General features: G+C 44.4%; 1 protein-coding gene across 5 annotated transcripts in view; it reads right to left on the bottom strand.

The window, feature by feature from the left end:
* AGO1 (argonaute RISC component 1) overlaps positions 1-18348 on the bottom strand; it is a 34174-nt gene that overhangs the window by 13876 nt on the left and 1950 nt on the right. For 2 of the 5 annotated variants that reach the window (XM_067725468.1, XM_067725466.1), the window contains exons 2-12: positions 14934-15117; positions 12549-12669; positions 11935-12116; positions 11400-11536; positions 11041-11175; positions 10803-10890; positions 9997-10144; positions 5820-5939; positions 5317-5448; positions 5057-5190; positions 1727-1911 (exon numbers count right to left, since the gene is read on the bottom strand). In XM_067725468.1, the coding sequence (XP_067581569.1) occupies positions 1727-1911; positions 5057-5190; positions 5317-5448; positions 5820-5939; positions 9997-10144; positions 10803-10890; positions 11041-11175; positions 11400-11536; positions 11935-12116; positions 12549-12669; positions 14934-15117 (1566 nt within the window). Of the gene's footprint in view, positions 1-1726; positions 1912-5056; positions 5191-5316; positions 5449-5819; positions 5940-9996; positions 10145-10802; positions 10891-11040; positions 11176-11399; positions 11619-11934; positions 12117-12548; positions 12670-14933; positions 15118-18348 lie in introns of those variants that run through there. The other 3 variants (XM_067725469.1, XM_067725467.1, XM_067725470.1) reach the window with 2 other exon arrangements.

The raw sequence follows: 18348 nt of genomic DNA, 5'->3' as shown, positions 1-18348 counted from the left end.
ATGAGCATTTAGAGCATCTACTATGTCACAGGCACTGTGTTAGATGCTGCATTTTATATAATTAATTAATGAGGCTGAGAAAGGTTAGATAATTTGCCTAAGACAGTAATCTGGCATAGCCAGGATTAAAATCCAGTTCTATCTAATTCCAGAACAAGTCATCTTTCTGGTATGTGTGGCAAAGGGAACAGTACCTGAAGCTGAAAAGGTTAAACTAAGATCAGGGCCCTAAAAAACTTTTATTTTGTGAATGGGGGCTAATGAAGGTTTTTGGGGTTTTTTTGAGAGTACAATCACAAAAAGTCTCATCCAGTAACCTATACAAGAAAGATTTAAGAAGAAATGTTAGAACTAAATTGAGAAGAGTGGGTGGAGAGCAGGGAATACACCTTAATACTGTAAAAAAGAGCATTAGAGGTGAGGCAAAGAGAAGACAGACTGTCCCCAAAGTCTGGATGAAGGTACCCAGAAGCAACTGTGATGCCAACACAGAAGAGAAAAGTAAAGAGAAGGGCTTACTGGTAGACAGAGGAGACAAGCTAGTAAAGAAATGGTTCACCAAAACACTTCGTAAGAGCAGAGAGCACATACCAATGTATTCAGGATCTAGCGGTGTTTCTTTTCACACACAGTAGGTGATCAATAAACTCTTGTGGAAAGGAGATAGGTCAAAGGGAGAGATCGGAACTGCAGAGAGGTCAAGGGTGGAATCAAGATTTTAATAATACAATATAACATACAGTAACAATAGTTGGTGACTGAAACAACTGAAATGGATGAGAATTTCACTAGAATGAAAAGGCAGAGAGGGCAGAGTACAGAAATCTGGAAAATGCCAGGCATTCCTGGTAATGACAAAAACAATTAAGGAGAGACAGGAGAAAATATCAAGAAGTCAAGAGGAGAAAGGTCATTGGTGACCCTCTGCAGAGGAGGTTTAGGAGAATGGCAGAGGTAAAATAAATGAAAAAGGCTAAGGAGTAAGTGGCTGGTGAGGAAGTGGGGGTAGAAAATGTAGAGAACTCATTTAAAAACGTTGATGAAGAAAAACAAAAAAATAGGAAGAAAAAAGCTAAAGGAGATGGCATGACTGTGGTAAAGTGCTCTAGGGTGGGGAATCTAAAGATGTTTGAGGGTTCAAGGGTCCCAAAGGTAAAAGGAAGGAATAGAAACAAGAGCACACGTGGGTTGAGTAAGATAAAAGGAGAGACACCTCTTCCTTTGAAGAGGAGACGTGGAGGAAAAAAAGAGTAAGAGAAGAGCACTGAGTCAGAGATGTATATAGTCATTCTCATTCTTAAAAGAGAGGAAAAGAGAGGGAAAGCTTCTCAAAAAGTCTCCATCATTCCCAGCAGTTGAACACCAACAGAACCACCACAAATTCTGCTTGGGTGTGCTGCCCTATGTCTTGACAGACAATGCACTCCTGAGAATAGGAATCTGGACTGACTCATCTCTGTATCCAGCTCAGCTTAGCCTGGCATACACACCAGCACACAGAGGACCCCAGTAAATGTTACTGGGAAGGACTGTGAGCAGGTAAACAGGACCAGAGATGACTAACTGGCTCATATAGTCTAATATTTCTCCTCTAAGAAGAGCACTGACACTAAGGAACAGCTCTGGCTAGAGTCAAGAATCCACACTGAGTCGTCCCTAGGATCTTCCAGGGAGCTACCCTGAGAGGAGTCCTATCACCGTAATCACTGTCCCAACAGAACTGTACCATACACTGGCGTCTTCCCTGGCAGGATGACGATAATGAGCTGCAGCCCTGAGTAGGTGTTCTTGAGATGCCGGAACATGGGCTCCACGCTGTCTGCCCCCTGCGCATATTTGCAGAAGCAAGGCTGGCCCTGGATGGGCATCCCTGCATCCTTGGAAATCTTCCGCAGCTGGTCTGTGAAGTTCCTGCAGCACAAGTATGGTCATGACAGGAGGCAGGTAAGTCCCACTTTAATACCTCTAACCAAATGCCTCCATCTTAGGTGCCTAGCACTATGACAGGCACTGACAGATTATAAGATGAATGAGACATCATCACATCTAGTGTAAAAAGCACATTTACAGTTGGATAGGACAAGATAGAGCTTGCCAAGTGTTCAATGGTATGAGCAGAGAGCTGAGGGAGCCCAGAGAAGGGATCTGTGGGAATTCTCAAAGTCCCCCATGTTGTCCCATTCAAGCAGCTGGTTCCTATGTTTCAAGTCTACAGCAATAGGAAGATGCCCAAGAGGAAGGCCTCTTGGCTCAAATTAAAATAAATAAGGTTCCAACAGTGATCAGAGCACAGGAGATGCTCAGAAAAAAATGAGCTCCCTCCTCCCCTACTGGTTCTTTGAAGCCTGAGAGCAAATAATTAAACAAGCTTCTTTCTTTTGCCTTTAGAGCTTTACCCTAGGAAAGGAAGACAAAGCTGGAAGAGAGGGTTCACATGCAACAGATTAAAAAAAAAAATCGAGCTACATAAATATAATGACAGACTGAAAGGAGCAGCAGGAAATTCAATTGTGAAAGTCCTGCATTTAGATTAAAAGCAACAATGTACAAATAGAGAATAAAAGCAATCGTTTAGGGGATGTTATTATATAGCATATAAATATCAATAAGATGGATTTAAAAGCCTATACAGCGAGGAAATAAATTTTTTACTTATTAGTTAAAAAGAAAAAAAACCCGTAAGATTAATATAGTACAACACTGTTGTATAAAATTTTAAATCACTTATATACATATAGGTATATAAAATACATAAATTGGGTAGGAAGGTTATAATAATTCATGACAGTGACTGCATCAGAAAGGAGGAATGGGACTAGAATGGAGAATATAAAGGAATGTCAAATTTATCTTTACTATTTTATTTACTTTTTAAAAAGGATAAAATAAATATGACAATACTCTGGATGATGGACACATGGATGTTTTCCATATTATTCTAATTTAAAAAATTCTTTCAAATAAACATTAGAATAAAAAATATAACCTATTATTTCATGTAAATAAGAGCCAGGGCTCTGATGGACAACCTAACAGTGTTTCTTCCATTTCTCTGCTTTGTATACAACTACAGTATAGCTATTTAAAAAGCCAAGGTGTTACCAGATTCCATCAATAAGTGGGTCTTTACTTCCAGGAAAGTGGTTTTCCCTATCTTCTATTACCAGATCACACTTGGGATATTATGTCCAGTGCTGGGGGCCACAAAGTGTTTAGAGAACTCTAGGATGGAGAAAGTCTTAAAATCCTGTCCTAAAAGTGATACAGCTGAGGTAACGGCTTCTTTAGCCAGAAGAAAATTCTGAGGGTTGACCCTAGGACTCCCTTATACCTCCCCAATTACCAATTTCTCCACCTCATCTCTTCCCCTTTTGTCTCAGTGGAAAGGATGGCTTTTCCTGTGCTTTGGATCCCATTCCCTCATACACATGTAGGAACTTTGTTCTATTTCCTTTCTGGTTTCTCTGGGTTCTATTTACAGCCTCTGTTCACTATGCACATTCTCCCTGGACAATCTCATCCACTGCCACAGCCGAAAACTCTCAAATCTTAATCTTTAGCCCAGAACCATACATGCAACTGGGTACCCTGACCCAGGTGTACAAGTCACATTTTTACTCCCTGAATCTAGGGATCATTGCAAGAAGGGGCTGTCTGATGAACTGACTCCTTCCAACTCTGAGAATCTAGGTTTATCAGTTTCTGTACCCCAAAATATCCAAAACAACAAATTGCTTCTCAAAAGAATGGGACAGGGGAAGGACACGGGAATGAGAGAGAAACACACCAAGAGTGGAGCTACCAACAATGTGACACAAAGGCACAGCGCTGAGAGCCTTTCTAATATTGGTTAAGGACCAGCCCTCCAAAGCCTGGCCAAGGCTAAGAGCAGCCTGGCTTAAATGGGGCTAAAATCCCAAGAACCCAGGAAAGGAGACAAGAGGAACACATTTAAGAGAAACTATAATTGTGTGGAAGTAGTTATGTATCTGTGAGAGGAGAAGGAGGGCCAGAGTCTCCATATTCATCAGGAGCTGCTGTAACTAATTCTTATGAAAATCCCAAGGCCAGCTGAACCCACCAGGGCACACATCTCTACTAATTCTCATCACTGCCCGAAGTGGTCAGCTCCACTGATTCTTTCTCAGCCCCAGAGTGCACTGACCTTACTCCAGATCCAGAGGAAAAAAAAAGCTACCACTTCAAAAGACTGCAGGAACACTGAACTGTACACTTTAAATGGGTAAATTTTGTGGTATTTGAAAAATATCTCAATAAAGCTGTTAAAAAAAAAAGAAGACTGCAGGGGAAGGGTTGGTGACTTCTTCACTTACTTATTCACTCATTCAAGACCATTACTCCCCTAAACTGTTCCTTTAAACCATTTGGCTATATCACTTTCTTCATTGCTATCATCTACTCCCAGCCACTCAGCCACAGGTGGCTCAGAGGCCCTTACAATTCATGTTCACCTAATTCAGGTCACTTGGACCCGACTGAACAAATTCTGTGCACAGGAAAGGACAGCTCAGAGTACCAGCTGAACTTTTATTTCCAATTAGGAATATAAGCTTTGAAACCTCAGAACTGATTTGATTCCAATCTGACACTTTCTTGATATGCAAACCTTGTACAAGTTACTTAACCTCTTTGAGCCTCAGTCTCCTGAAAATGGAAATACCACCACCTACTCACTGTGAAGATGAAATGAGAACATAAAATTAGGTACAATGTTGGCACAAACATTATAGTCATCACTACTACTGTTTACCATCCATGTTAATAATTATAACAATAAAATAATTCAGGTCTCCCTTAGGAGATTCATGTCCTGAAATCATCATCTCTGACGCAGATATGGCTCCTTATCAAGACTCCTGACCACAGATGGACAGAAAAGAAGCAGGCAGAAGTGTGAGCCAGACAGCACAGGTGGGGAGAGTCAAGACTCAGAAAGAACAGACTACAGATCAAATTGTGGCCCCCTGGGAGTAGAGGAAGTTAGGCAGCTCTAGGATCCTTCCCACCCTTCCATCCATACACCCAACCTCCTTACTTGAGCACTTCTTCTCGACACTGTTTTTGGGGTGCGAAGCAGGCAATGGCCCAGACTTTGATCTCAATTCCATTGTAGAACTGTTTCCCCCGCATGTCCCAGACACCTTGATTGGGTGTGGCAATGGCCCGGTTCTGGGGATAGGCAAAGGGGGCGTCCAGGTGAGCCTCAGTAGAGCCAGGTGCGTAGGGGAGCAAAAGCCACGGGCTATACAACCCAACCTCCCCCCACATGTCCCAGAGATGTTGTCTGGCCCTGACCCTGCTCACCCGGCCGCCGTACTGCAAGATGGGCGCCGGCAGCACTCGCCCCGTCACCTCCGTCATGTCATCCTTCACCTTGATCCCAAATTCCTGAATGTAGGGATCTAGGTTGTAGCTGGCATTCTTCATCTGTAAGACAAAAGAAGGGGATCTCAGGAGAGCAGTAGCTTGGCAATACTGCTCACCTTCCAGGTCCCAAGCAGAAAGCCCTGAAGAACAGCTGAGGCTGGCAAGAAATAGCCCTAAAAAAGGGGTTGGGGGGAAGTGGAAGATGAGGTAAGTGGGAATGGATAACATAGGGAAGTAATACAGGAGAGAAAAAGAGATAGGAAACAAAGTAGCTACAGGGTCAAGAAGCAAGAGCAGTCCTATGGAGTCCCAGGTAACAAATCCAGACTTTTGTTTTCCTAAGGGTCCTGCCAGGGCAGAAAGGCATCTGTGCTACCAGGGACTCCCATGACTGAGCAACCAAGCATACGTTTCTCTGCATCCTCACTGACCAGGCGGCTGATCTCCTCTTGTCTGTCTGGGGCCGATCTAGCTGTAGCCTTTATCATGGTTGAAGTCTGGTTGTCAGTCAGCTTCTTAATGCAGCGCTGCCCAGCCACAATGTTACAGACCTAAGGAAACAAGAATACGTACCGCTGGCCTGAGTATAGTTCACCCTATACCCAGAGCCCCATAGTAAGGAAAGAGGACTTGGCTCTCAGTCCTGGGAAATGGACTAGAAAATCCCTTGTTCATAGACAGGTAAGTTAGAAAATATCCACGTGCAATACAAAAGGTAATACAGCCACTTTGTGATTAAGAGCTTGGGATCCAGAGGCAGATCTGGGCTCAGGGCTCATATATTAAATAGGGAGAACAGTAACAATCTCCTAGGACTGTCTGGAGACTAAATTAAATAAAGCACTTAAAGAACCAAGTACAGTTCTGAACATTGTAAACACTCAGTAAGTTGTAGCATAAATTATTATTTACCAAAGGACCCAGTCTAGAGCTCTTCTTAAGACTAAAAAAACTCAATACACACAAACTGGATGCCTGGGTAGCAGACAGCTCTCCAATGGTAGCAGGCAGTCAGTCGTTCCACACTGCAACACACCAGGAGAACCAGCAGTGACTCAACTCTTGAGCCCGAGCCTACAGATGATCACTGAGCCCCTGGACTATAGAAATCACTGTCTGTTGACTGACAGTGTGCTCTGTTGGTGTGAGGAACATCCTGCCACATGGTTCTCTGTATTGGGCCCAAGAGAACACAATGGAGATCAGAAAAGACTTCCTAGTGATATATAAGACTTCCATTGCCCAACATACTATATTCAGGAAGCAGTGAACAGGAAGCCTTTTGGCAAAGTAGAGAGAACTCAAGAACACTTGAGTTTGAAGTCTAGCTTTGCCAATTCTAGAAGATGCTACCTTGGGTAGGACTCTTAACCACTCTAAGGCTCTGCTTCTTTAATTTTAGCCACCGGAAAAAGCACTAGCTGTCTCCTGAAGCTGTTGTGAGGATTTAGATGAAATGAAATGTAAAACTTGTTCCCATAGGGCCAATACACTAAGTACTGCTTCTCTGCCTAACTTCCAGAGTTCATGCTGAACAATGGTAGGGAAAACCAGGACAAGGTCACCTGCCCTTAGACTCTGTACCTCAAAGAATTAGTCAATTCCCTTAATGAAAATCCAGAATTGTTAAAATTTGTGAGGTTGCTCTCTTGAAGGTAACTTCAAGTTGTAGAACTCTTTACGGATAATTTCAACTACAGAATCAACACTGGAAAAAAGACTAAAGCAGGGATGTAGAGAAATCGGACCCCTTGTGCATTGCTGGTGAGAATGTAAAATGGTACAGCTGCTGTGGAAAACAGTATGGTGATTCCTCAAAAAATTAAACACAGAATTACCATATGACCCAGTAATTCCACTTCTGGGTATGTACTCAAAAGAAATGAAAGCAGGGACTAGAACAAATATTTGTACGCCTATATTCATAGCAGCATTATTCATAATAGCTAGAAGGTGAAAGCAACCCAAGTGTCCATCAATGAATGAACAGACAAACAAAATGCGGTATATACATACATCGAAATATTATTCAGCCTTAAAAAGGAAGGGAATTCTGACATATGCTACAATATAGATGAACCCTGAAGACATTACGTTAAGTGAAATAGGCCACTTAAAAAAAGGCCATATATTATATAATTCCATTTATATGAAATGTCTAGAATAGGCAAATCCACAGAGACAGAAGTAGATCAGTGGTTAGCAGGGGCTGGTGAGGAGGGCAGAAGGAATGGTAAGTGACTATTAATGGGTATGGGCTTTCTTCTGGGGGCAATGAAAATGTTTTAGAATCAGACAACGGTAATGGTTGCGCAACTCTGTGAATTAACTAAAACCCACTGAATTGTACATTTTAAGAGGGTGAGTTTTATGGAATGTGAATTATATCTCAATAAAGCAATTCTAAAAAAAACCTATCACCTACAATAGCCTATGTGATTTGACCCTGTACCTCTCTCCAAAATCATCTCCTACTACTTCTCCCCTCATACACTACATACCAGCCACTAAGCCTTCTGTCTCTCTAAGAAGATCCAAGCTCCCTGCTGCTTTAGAGCCTCTGTACTCACTATTAAACTCTTGCCTGGAAGGCTCTTCCTTCAGGTTGTAAAAGGTTGGTTCTATCTCATAATTTGGGACTCAGCTCAAATGTCTCCTAAAAGAAGCCTTCCCTGGTGGTCCAGTGGTTAAGATTCCGCACTCGCACAGGTTTGATCCCTGGTTGAGGAAGTTCCACATGCCGTCAGTGTGGCCAAAAAGAAAAAAAAAAAGAAGCCTTCCCTGACCACAATAACTAAAGTGAATCTCCAACCCGCTCCACCCTTATGACTATCCCCTTAACCTGTTTTATTATTCTTATAGCACTTACCACCAACTGAAACTATCTTATTTACCAACTTATTATCTATCTCCCCCTTCTAGATTATAAGCTCCATGACAGCAGGGACTTTATCTGTCTTGTTAATCTCTGCTTTCCCCACACCTAAGAGTGTATGACTCATAGTAGGAGTTCAATAAATATTTGTTAAATAAACAAGCAACAGTAAAAATCAAAACACATAAGTTATTCACCTTGGAAACTATTGTTTAAACAGAAGTAATGTCAATTTGCTAACAAATCTCAGCTTGCAGTAGATATTACCCAAAGCCTATCTACTTAGCTGTAATTGCCATTAAAGACTTCTGTTTACATCTCAGAGAACATACTGTCTTCATCCCACTTTCTGTGCATCAGCAGCTATTACTAAGTCAGAGTTCTTGGGCTTTGGGATCTCTTCTCCCTTCAGCCTAATTTCCTCTGGTTAGTTCTGAAATCCCAGAAGCTCACAGAAAGAAGGCTTAAGTTTTGGTCCCAGCTATCTGACTCCTGCTGCTAGAACAGAGGACGGTCATCTAGGCTAGTGCTTTTCCAACTTAAATGTTCATATGAATCCTCTTTAGATTCTGTTAAAAGAGATACTGATTCAGTAGGTCTAGGTGGAACCTGAGATTCTACATTTCAAACAAGCTCTCAGGTAATACCTATGCTCTTGGTCCACTGACCACACTTTGAGCAGCACTAGACTAGACAATGAAGCAGTCAGAGACAGTTTCTCATTAGACATTTTGGCTAGTGTATAGAAAACCAAATACAGCCCAGTGGTTCTCCATTTGCATTCTATGACTTAATGCAAATGACTTAAAAGCATTACTTAAGTAATGACTTAAGTAATGACTTAAGAGCATTACTATTCTTTCCTTAATTGCAGAATTTCAAAGGTCTGCTGAAGCATAAAAATATGACAAATCTTGGAGCGAAAACTTTTTCAAAAGGAACACACTGGGTTTCCCTCGTGGCACAGTGGTTAAGAATCTGATGCCTGCCAATGCAGGGGACACGGGTTCGAGCCCTGGTCTGGGAAGATCCCACATGCCGCGGAGCAACTAAGCCCATGCGCCACAACTACTGAGCCTGCACTCTAGAGCCCGTGAGCCACTACTGAGTCCTTGAGCCACAACTACTGAGCCCGTGAACCTAGAGGCTGTGCTCCTCAGGAAGAGAAGCCACCGCAATGAGAAGCCCGCGCACCGCGCAACGAAGAGTAGCCCCCGCTTGCCACAACTAGAGAAAGCCCGCGCATAGCAATGAAGACCCAATGCAGCCAAACATAAATTAATTAATTTTTTAAAAAAAAGGAACACATTGATCACTGGGGATACAGGATTCACGTTATAGGTAACGTTCATGTACATTTTCTGTAAAATAAAGTATACTTGTATCTTTAGGTCATTTAGATCCCGAGCTCCAGACAGGGAAAGAGAAATTAAGAGGACATGAGTGTAGGTATCTGAAATCTCTGTACTGAATGAACTAATTACTTATTAAACAGTAAATACAGCTTTCGCCTCTGCCTGGCAGTCCTGAAAGAATACGAGAGCAGGATGCGGGATAAGTAAAGAACTCAGCAGTTAAGAATGAGGCCTACATTTCACAGAATGACCTCTCAGAACATCAATTTTCCAAACCTAAAAATGATGAGAGACTACAAATGGAAGAATAGACCTCTGATGATCAGTGTGCAGGTACCGTGCTTGTTCCCCAGCCAGGCCATTACTTGGCAGTCTCACCTCTAGGGGCAGGTAGGTATGCTTTTGTTCCTGGCCAACTTGCAGGCAGGGCAGGTGGGGATACTTGAGCTGAAGGTTATATTTCTGCTTGAAATACTGTGCCACTGTGCACTCCACAGTCTGTCCACTCTCCAGCTGCAAGGGAAACCTGTTTGGGGGAAGGGAAAGAAGTGTCATAGCCTAGCATTCAGTAACACCTTTCTAGACCTACAACCATGGGAAGCGCCAGACTTGACTTCATCCCTATCCAACCTCTTTGAGCACTCCCACCACTCACAGGAAAGCAGAGGAAATACAGGGCTCCAAGAGTGAAGCCAAAGATTTGAAAGGCAAGTTCCACAATGGTCAGATCATATCTGACTCATCTGTATGTCTAGTGTTGTGCATGAAGCCTGACACACAGTAGGCACTCACAGTCCAGCACAGTCTGAAGTGAAGGACGTAGATGGAATCAGTGACAACTTTCCCAAGGGTCTAGCCTAGGATATCAACTTGCTTTTTCAGGAGGAAGAATAAGTTGAGAGAGATCCTAACATTTATAGAACTGAGAAAGAAGCCAGAGAAAGACACCTGCTCTCCAGTAAAGGCCCAAGAAGGAAAGGTGGAGACCAAGAAGGTAAAAATGGTAGGGAGAGTATCAATGGATCTGGGAAGGTTAGGGGAGGGATGCCAAATTCCCACAGCTTATCTTCAAAAACAGGGCTCATCCTCAGGGCCAGGTGTGGGTGCAGAGAAAGTGAACAGAGTATGTTGAAATATCGGCCCTCTTCCACCAACAGTATGGCTTAGCAGCCCTGTCAACTTACGTCTGATGGCTGGCAGGGCGGCGGGTAACATTACACACGCGGTATTTCCTCTTCATCTGTCCACAGTGGGTCACTTCCACCTTCAGGCCTGGGACACACACACTGCTTGTCAGGGTTGGAAAAGGTTGCTCATGTGCCCAGGCTTGGCCTCTCCCCTGAATATATCCCAAGGGGATTTCCTTTTAGGACTAAAGAGAAAGTAGCACTGATTCCCCTCCCCGCCTGGTTGGGTCCTCACCCTTGATCTCCTTGGTGAAGCGCACACGCTGAGAGTCCGTGAGGGGCTTGGGCTGCTCATCTATGTTCCTGATGTCCAGCACCTCACACATGAACTCAATCACTGGCTGCGCCTTGTAGAAGGCAGTGGCTGAGACTGTGGGGACATGGTAAGTACAGCTCAGCTCAGGTTCTGTCTTCCAGAATAAATGGAAGCACTGCTCTTTACACCCTCTTCTTTATAGGGTATTGGGATGGGGGAGGGGTCCCAGGGCTGTAGGGATTAGACTAGGAGTGTGGTTACAGAGCTGGGAGGGATGAGGCTGGGAGTGTGGTCACTGGACTCAGGGTGCCCCTGGCTCCATAGCTCTCCCCACTCACCATCAATGTTGAGCATCATCTTCCACATGGCAGGGCGCACAGACTGGTGAAAGCCGAACCAGACCTCGCGCCCACCCCCCAGCGGGTGGTAGTAGCCCTCAGGCGGTGAGAAGAAGGAGCGGCCCACAGGGGTGTACCTGGCAGGGACAGGCAGAGAACTGGTCCCTCGGGCACAGGCCCCCACCCTGTGAGGCATCCTGGGCACGGAGGAGCCCTGGCCTGGAAGGCAGGACACCAGGGCTTTAATTCCAGCTCTGATCCTTTACTAGTTGTGTGACTGACCTTGTGCAAGTCTCTCCCCTTTTACTGCCCTGCAGGGACAGATGGGGTGAGGTCCAAAGATATCTACAAGGGACAGGGCCAAAGCTTTAAACCATCTAAATGTATATGCACACTTGCCTGGTATATGGTAGGGCTTCAAAGAATTTTTTATTTGAAAGGCACACGGTGGGACCTTAATATACGCTCATTCCCCTCCTCCTCCCACAGCACTTCTGCCACCACTTGTAGCCCAGATACTAACTACACCCAGTACCTCATGGATGCCAGGTGCCTCATGGCCACATCCAGGGCTTGCACAGACTCCAGGGGAACGGGGATCTGGCCACTAACCAAGGCCTCATGCAGCATGCGCCAGCTCACAATGGCTAGCCACTTGATGGAGACCTTGAAGATTCGATCCTTCCCTTCCCCAGGGATTGTCACCTCGAAGTCAACCTTCAGGAAAGAGAAAGGGGTGAAAGATTGCTGATGCTGTCCCACAGTCCAATATTCCCTGCCTTGCCCCTATTATCCTTCACCCCATAGATTTCCCAGAATCTGCTTCTTAATCTGATAGGGACTCACAATGAAAACTTCAGAGTAAATCCAGCCCCTTAGTCTCCAGCCACCTTGGCTCAGTGTATCTGTCCCTCTCAACCACACTTAGTAGGAAGTCCCTTAGGTCTATTTTAAGTCTAATCTCAGTCTGTTTGGACAGGGACAGACATACAAGAGGCTAAATAAACATCAGCACCTACCCATCCCTCACCCTAAAACACACTTTCTCAGCACAAAAGACGAAAGGGATCTCTGGACTGCCAGACTCCAAACAGGCTTAGTTGAGTTCTGTCCCTCCCCAGACAGGTCCAGCCTGACTCCCAACCTTACCCGTTCATTGCCAATGGGCAGTGCTGTGACAGTGTAAATGTTCTTCTTTCCATCATACACGGGCTTGCGATCACCAAAGATCTGAGGCTTGAAATGCTGGACCATGTATTCCACCACTTCCCTGTGGGGAATGGGAAAGGCCAGTGGAAGCTGAAACACTACTACTTCAAGCTCTTGGAAGTAATTTAAACTCCAGGCAATGTCCCATCTACTATATTCTGTCCTACCAGCTACTAATCTCTATTCTAAGCAGTGCTTCTCAAGCTTCAACATTCATATGAACCACCTAGAGATCTAAAATGCAGGTTCTGATTCAGCAGATTTAGAGCAAAGTCTGAAATTCTACGTTTCTAATACGCTCCCAGGTGATATTTTTGGTCCTCGGATCACCCAGGCTCCGAAGGACCTAAAAGAGTGGTTGTGAGTGCCTTCTGAGCAGAGGGGGAGGCTGAGGGGAGAAGGGCTTAATCTCAGGGTCTGTCCAGAATCAGGAACAAAATCTAGGCTGCTCCAATCCCCAAGCTGATAATCAAGAAAGGTAGATGGGAAGAGCCCTGAATTGGAATAGGAATAAAGTGTGGAAGAAGAACCTCACCTCTTCCATCTCTCTGAAGTCCTTAGTCCTACCACCCTGTTTTCTCTCCATTATCATCTCTTTCCTGATTTCAGTTCCTGTGCTCTGCTACTTAGATTCCAGAGTATCCATCTAGCCTTCAAAATCCCAGTCCATCCAACTATCTGAACTCTTCGCTTTCTAAACCAAAGCTCTTGAATACTATTGGATAAAAAGACTCAAACTATACATTGGAAGCAACTGTAAACACATGGTTTTAATGCCAATTAGGCCTCAGTGCTGCCCAGCAATCTTTTTCATATCTCTGATCACTTCCATCCTCATAGATTGTGTCAAACCTTCTCCACTACCCGCCTAATGACAGAATCCACTCCTACCTCAGATCAAAAAGCATCTTTAATAATTTTGAAAGGAGTAGAACATAGAAGGCAAGGCCACCCTCAAGTTCCCAGACATATAGACAAATACATTTATATACACTTGCCTCTTTTCCTCTTTCTTTCCTCTCACACTTGAAATATCCCTTCCATATATAATTTTTAAACATCTGAAAATATGTTCAACTTCACTCAGTAGAGAAATACAATTTAAAATTAGACCAAGATACAATTCTCTACTTATCAGAATGCCAACAACTAAAAAATCCAATATACTGAATTGGTGCGGATATGGGATGATACCTTACTGATGGGAGTATAAATTGGTACAACTTACCTTAAAAAAAACTGGTAACATCTCAAAAATTTTAAATGTATTATGCCAGCAATTCCAGCCTAGGAACTTATCCTACAGATACACTTGTATTTGCGTGCAAAAATGTATCTATATTAATATTCTACACAGTTTCACTTTCGTAGCAAAAGTTTAGACTCAACCTAAATGTTCCTGAATAGATTTATTAAATAGGTTATAATATATCCATTCAATGGAATATCTATGAAGTTATGCAAAAGAATGAGACAGATATGTAGGTACTGATATGTATTACTTTCCAAATTATATTGTTCAGTGGAAAAAAGCAAGGTGCAGAGCAGTGTATATAAGATTCTGTATTCTGTGTGCTTTAAAAATGTTCTGTAAACATATAGGCTTGCATATGTATAGAAAAATATCTGGAAGTGTACTCAAGAATGGTAATAATGAATGCATCTGGGGAAAGGGACTAGGAGACAGGAGGCCAGGGTAATACGAGACATTTTTCATTGCTACTCTTCCTGTAATATTAAATTTTTTTTTTACATTGTGCATATATATATGTGTCCTCCTGCCTCAGCAAGGACATCCCACTCACTCCTCTCCTCTCTGTCTTGTACCTTTAACCTCTCCTGCACTAGCTCCTTCTCGGTTTATAAACATACCCATGTCTCATTCTTAAAAACTTTTCATTTATTCATTTCAACAAATAATGAAATGCAGTAGGCACCATACTTGGCCCCTATAATCTTCTCTAGCCAACATATTCCCTCTCTCCCCATGCTTCACTATCAAGCTATCTAGAAAAAAGCTATCTGTTCTCACTATCCCTACCACATTACCTTCCATTTATTCCTTAACTCACTGTTAGATTACTAGCCCAACTCCTCTACTGAAACTACTGTGGCAATAGGTACCAACTGTCTCCTAATAGCCAAATCCAGTGATATTTTTCAACATTTACCTTACTTAGAATCTCTTCCTCAAGAACTTTCTTGAATTTGGTGATATCACCCTCTACTAGTTTTTCTTTTATCCCTCTGGATTCTCTTTTAAGGCTGTGAGACTCAGGAAAATAAGGACTACTGGACTTAGTGGCTTAAACGTGCATTACTTACCGGTTGACTCTGCGAGGACACTTATCCGGCTTGATATCCACCTCGTAGTGGTAGACGTCAATCTTAGGGATGTCCACTTCAAAGTAGTTGGCCAGAAGCTTGATTGGTTTCCCCACGGTGCCAATGCCAGGCCGGCGAGGTGCCTGGAACACCTGCTGCAGGGGGGGCAGGTAGGTGCCTGCAGCTACAAGACAGAGAGGCTGGTGAGGGTAGAGTCTGGTAATTTCCTTACCACTCTGATCAGAGAAGGCACAAGGCCTCCTAGAACGGGAGCAGCAAAGTGTAGGAAAAGCCTCTTTCCTGACTACCCAACCCAACTGAGGGCTTCCACTGGCTGAAACAACCCAGGCTCATTTTTTAAAAACTCTTTCCAGTTAGGAAAATTACCCTTGTTGTCTATCTTAAATTCATCAAATGAGTATGTAATATCTTCCTATTACATGTTAAGTAGACGGGCTAAATCTGGCTCTAGTAACAAAACTCTTTCTTCCCTCTACTAGATGAAGACTCCTTCAGGTATCTAGCAGACCAAGAAAGCCTTATTATCTGTCAGCCAGATGCTCACTTCACTCATCACCATCCTGAACACAAAATAGTATCATCTTAATGCTTCTCTGCACTGCAGGCAGGAGGAAGACCTAAAGAAGGCCAAGTGCTGGGGCGGGCGGATGGGGGGAGGCCACGCAAGGAACAGGGCAGTGTCTGAGAAAAGATTAAGGCAACCGAATGGCTGAGGATGGAGCAGAAAAGGAGAAAAGGCTAAAAGGATGGATTTTGGAGACTAAGGAAAGGAGAGAGGCTGAAACACGGAGCTGGTGAAGAGGCTGGAACTGGAGGTCACAGCCCAAAAATGCTTGAACTGGGAAGGAGGAAAGACTGGAGTTAGGGCTGGGGCAAGACAGTTGAGAGCCTGGGCAAGAAGCAAGGCTGCAAGTGGGGAGACAATGAAGAAGTTCAAAAGAAGAAAAAGCTAGGGAATGAAGACAGGCTAAATATAGGAGACTGAGGCAAGAGTAAACTAGAGTAGAGGATTTGGGAAGGAGGGGCAGACAGTAGCATCCTGGAGAAGACGAGATTACTGCTTCTGGGAAGAATACAAGATTCTTTCCAGGCCCACAGCTCCTTCTACACAGAGGGCCCAGACAGTAGCAGAAGGGGTTTAAGACAGAGGCAGCCCTTGGGAAAGGGCTAGGGCAGGGCCAACTCCCACTACTTTCTCCTCTATTGCGACCAGTCTGATTGCTGCCCCTGGTTTTATTTTCTAGCTTGAGGGGAAAGGGAAGAAAAGAGGAAACTGCCTAAGAGAACCCTCCCTCAGCATCTACTATTGTCTTTGCCAGCAGAGGACCAGCCCAGGTGGGAGGAAAGAGGGACAAAACAGCCCAGAACCTCCCATTACCAGAGATCTGCTTTCACAGTTGGCGAGGCTGGGGGGATGGGGCATATCCTCAGCAGGGGGGTCAGGAAGAGGTCAGAACCATTCAAGGGAGGGGCCTGCTTTCCAGAGCTAAGCTGCTGTGTCTCCTTCTAACCACCTGTCAAGCCTACCCTACTCCACAGACAGGGAAACACAGACGGGAATGGCAGCCCAGTCTGGGGAGAAAAGGCCTTCAGGATTCAGCTACCTGGGGAAGTGAAAGCTTAACTACTAGCACCTGGCCACATACCCCAGAAAGAGCTGAACAGAAATTATACACAAGCCATAGATAGACATACACATCCAAACACATACTTAGACCTGGACAGTGTACCTTCATACACATACCCCTCACCAGCCTAGATTGTGAGATCTTCAAAGATACAGGCTGTATCTGCCTTGGTCACTGCTGAATCTCCAGCGCCTGGCATATAGGTGTTCAATATACAGATACTAAATGAATTAACAAACAGATCCATAGACACACCACAAAGAACACACAAGCATACACAGCACACAAACACCTGCACACTGCTCAGAAACAATTATAAACCCAGCACAGGACAAACATGACCCTAGTGGAAGTAGCTGGTAAGAGATACCCTTTCCCTCCCCAAGTTCTTACATTCCATTCATCTCCTTAGCCTCCCAGGCTGAATAATTGTTAGGAGCCTTGGGAGAAAGACATCCCCTAGAGCTAGGGGCTGGGTAGAAATGATGGGGGATGGGACAGACACTCTAGCCTCAAAACCTTCTCTTTCCCAGAAACAGGACTACACACCAGACTTAGCCTTAGGCACCCTCCACTCCTAGGAGGCTTTGGAAAAACAAGGAGCCCCCACCCTCCCCTTCATACCCAAACTAGGGAAGGCAGGAGGAAGAGAGAACCTCTCTCCCACTCCACTCCCCTGAAAGCCTTACAGCAGTACAAAGTTCCTCCCCTAACCCCACCCTGCCCCCAGCTTTTAGTCTGAGAAAGGGAGACACTTCCCTTCAGAGCCAGACAGGGACAGACGGCCACTTTGTGATGCAGATGAGGGCCCCAGCACAGAGGACAAAGCTTGGGCCTTGGGGGAAAGGGGCGGGGCCCTTCCCTGCAGACAAAAGCATGGAGGGAGGGGCTATGAAAAGGACACTCCCCCTCCCCCATCCTCAACCAGCCCTGAGAAGGAAAAGTAACAGAGCTGAAAGGCCTGGCTCAGGGATTCCTTCCCTGCAGTTCTGAGGCACACATACCTCCCAATAAGCTAGACAGCCCACTCAAAAGACAAACTCAAGGTTGGGTTAGCTGTCCAGTAAGCAAAGAGTAAAGGGCCAATCGCTCCAAAAAGAATTTGTCCACACACTGAGTACACACAAATTATTAAATATCCACACATGTGCTTAACCATTTATGTTCACACTGGAATGTGATTCAATTCAAAAAATAAAGACGTACTTGTGTCAGGGCCTAGACATTGGTTGGTTCCACAGATAAATCAGACACCACCTCTACCCTCTGGGAGCTCCCAGTCCAGTATATGTACTTGTAACACACCTGAGCACAGAAGGCACACCTGGCCATAAGCCCAGTGAAGCCAGCAACAATACCTTGCTTTGTGTACGTACTGTGTCCTCAAACCTCCAAGAAAATAGTCCGAGCCTAGGAAGGAGGCAGTTATGGGATCCCTCCACTCACAGCTTCCAGAATGAATTTCAATTACACCTTTTGATGAGGTAAAGCCTGCCTCATTAGGCTACAGCCAACTCCAGATACCAGGCTCTAGTTCCTTCCCTAGAAGCTATAAATATGTAACATGAATCGGAAAAAGTCAACTTTTTCATCACTCTAGAGGCTATTAGAAATTCACCATAATAGATCAATCTGGTATGGGTGCCAGCTCCCAGCAATCCATCTGGACCTCTGGGACCTCTACTACTCTAGTCCCTGGGTTGCTGCAAGTAGTCTCCAGCCCAGAAAACCACGAGAGCTCCTGGAATGGAGAAAGGGGCCTACGG

This window comes from Pseudorca crassidens, chromosome 2 (genome assembly GCF_039906515.1).
Source record: "Pseudorca crassidens isolate mPseCra1 chromosome 2, mPseCra1.hap1, whole genome shotgun sequence".
In the NCBI taxonomy this organism is placed as follows: Eukaryota; Metazoa; Chordata; class Mammalia; order Artiodactyla; family Delphinidae; genus Pseudorca; species Pseudorca crassidens.
This window is presented reverse-complemented; position numbering and strand designations above follow the sequence as displayed.